This window comes from Schistosoma mansoni, assembly GCF_000237925.1.
Source record: "Schistosoma mansoni, WGS project CABG00000000 data, supercontig 0247, strain Puerto Rico, whole genome shotgun sequence".
Classification (NCBI taxonomy): domain Eukaryota; kingdom Metazoa; phylum Platyhelminthes; class Trematoda; order Strigeidida; family Schistosomatidae; genus Schistosoma; species Schistosoma mansoni.
The window spans coordinates 165,689-168,510 of record NW_017386110.1 but is presented as its reverse complement, the minus strand read 5'-3'; the positions used below and the strand labels follow the sequence as shown (position 1 = coordinate 168,510).

General features: G+C 32.9%; 1 protein-coding gene across 1 annotated transcript; it reads left to right on the top strand.

Moving 5' to 3' along the window:
• Nucleotides 1-1,130: 1,130 nt before the first annotated feature.
• On the top strand, nucleotides 1,131-1,376 carry Smp_118890 (hypothetical protein; the record flags this gene model as incomplete). Its single annotated transcript, XM_018792579.1, has 1 exon — nucleotides 1,131-1,376. A coding segment is annotated over one exon (246 nt), but the record flags the coding sequence as incomplete, so codon positions are not given.
• Nucleotides 1,377-2,822: the final 1,446 nt, after the last annotated feature.

Sequence of the window (2,822 nt, the reverse complement as noted above, 5' to 3'; positions counted from 1 at the left end):
CTTCGTCTAATCGGCTGCGAAGAAACGCTTGGTGTTTTATAGCTCTTTCTCCAACATACAAATTTAATATACGGCTTCCGATCTCCATGGAAATGAGAATCTCTCACCGCATAATGGCAGTACGTTGCTATTTCATAAGTTCTAATGGCGCTCCTTAACGCTTCCAGTGATGGAAACGCTACCAGATAGAATGTATTCAAAAATACATTTTCCGTTTCTGTGACTACGTGAGGAACAACAGAGCCTGTAATTTGCACGTTACTGACGTCCATATTGTGAAGAAAATTATCTATATCGATAAGTACAGAGCTTTTATACGAATTTCAAGAATTACATAACCAATTATAACGCATTTACAACTAGGAATTTCATTGGACGAAAGGGATTGAAAAAAATTGGAAAATGGGATGAAAATTTTTTGATTAAGGGGGACAAAAAAAAATTATTAAAAAAAAATTGAAGTGATCCTAATGTTATTCAGAATGAGGATATGATGTCAACATCAGTATATCTTGTTATAACCCATTCATATAATTGTGATTTAATATGGTAGGAATTTTTCAGCGATTAGAATCGAATGACCCGATAACAGTAGTGGATTAACATCGGTTAACGAGTTACGAGTTACGGAATTTACTGAGGATAAACTAATGTGCTTCACTGAAATAAATTTTGGATCCAATTAAAGGGGTACAGATCTAGTGAACATCTGTCGTTTAGCATCAAAAGGTACGGCCGTTTATTTCGCGATATTTGACTTAGTGATTGTCGATTTATATCAAAAAATTTGTGGTTTCAGACTTTAGTAACTGAAATACAAAAATATCAATGTTTTACCATGGAACAGTTTAAATTGCACAGCATTATATATGCAACATCAAATATAGTACCAAGACACGTTAGCTACCGGTAATTTTCAATCAAATCTGAATATCCCATTTACCCAAATACTTTTCTTTTAAATCAGACTTAAATTAATCAGTCATGCTCTTTAGCCTAACATTTATTATTCTATGCAAATCATTTCAGATGAATGTTTATAACCCAAATATAAACTACATGTAAATATAAATGTAAATTGTAATCATTCTCTTAACTTGTTATCATTTGCAAACATTATTTGAAATTAGGTCTCTAAACCTCCTGTAGTTACCATTGAAAAAGTCGAACCACGAAGTTCACAACCAGCGGTAAACTTTAGTACAGTTGTAGAAGTTCGAGTGAAATTCGTTAAAGACTTTGTCTACATACCGGTAATTTTTCAGTTACAAGTAAATTCAAGTGAAGCAATTATAATCAGACAAAGTATTCAAACAATTGGATATCTATTGAAAACTGTAGCGCCTGTGGGTTCTGATCTTTCTGTTAAACCGTAAGCTTGATTATTAACCGTATTCTCATGTATATGTAAATGTGAATACATGATTCATTATATATATGTATACTCACGTATAATGTTACAAAAAATCCAGTGTAGGGATATGGATCAATTGCGCTGCATCAAATGTGGACTAAATTGTTTATATTTACCTGTCAATTATTATTTTTAAAGCAGAATTCCTTGTTGAAATACATGAAGTCTATCTTGCATAATTCGTCAGTAAATCTGAATGTATTATTCAGAACTCTGTGTCAGTTTGTTTTATCAGTTTTCCAAATTACATTTCACATATCAGTAGATTTCTGTGCAAGGAAATGCATTATATTTTCATGAGTTATCATTTTTTCCAATAGGCAAGATTTAGATATTTGAAAGAATATTTTAAGTCTCAGTGTATAAAAGTTGTACATTAATATCTTTTAGTTAGTCCTGACCCTCGTTAAGAATCCAACTCGTGTAAGGGTTCTTGAGTGCCACATACATTCAATTTCCAGTCACTGTAGTAGTGACGTGAATGTAAGTAATCCACAATGACTTTTGACTTATAAGTATAAATGTAGTAGTATCTACGATGCTGGCCGTTATCTTTTATATACGTTAAAAAGACTAAACACAACTGAATCACTGTTGAACAAACCCGTTTGGCGTATCAACATTATTTTTATTAATTAAACAAAATGTGCCTTGTCATAAACCTTAATGATATGCACAACCGATTGTATACTAAGTCTTTCTGAAATGTTAATTGAGTCGGAGAAAAAATGGAGTTAGCACATATTATCTGATTTGCATTAAAACATCCTATTATTCACTTGGTATTATTTATTTGAATCTTCTCATTGATGTAAAGGACTGCAATGATATATGTGCATCCTGTATGTATTGTCTTCCTAGTGCTTTACTTCATAAGCATTATAAGCAAAGATGGGTAGTGGCTAGCAGTGGAATCCAGGACACGCGTTTCGTCCTATTTAGGACTGAGTAGCTAAGTGGATAACTGCGATGTTGTTTGAAGTCGAAGTGGTTGTTGGGTTCAGAGTCCCAAAGTGAATATCAATTTTGAGATGCAGGTATATCCAGCTGACGAGTCCCGAGTAGGACAAAACGCGCGGTTTGGATTCCACTGCTAGCCACTATCCATCTTTGCTTATAATCCTATTATTACTATCATTCCGATAAACCATGAATAAAATGAAAATTGAACTTATCCAGTTTTATTAACTACTTCTATATTTGTTGTTCACATTTTTGGCAAAGCACTCATGAATGCGGTGAAATTATGCTTCTTCTATTCACTAACTTGTTGTGATTATCAAAAGCTGGAAATATTTCAGTGAAACAACAACTCATCCCTTTCAACCATTATAAAAGTAATTACATACTGGACTCTTTTGAAATGAATTGACAGCAAAAATTATTCGTACCATAAGAAGCGTCATTG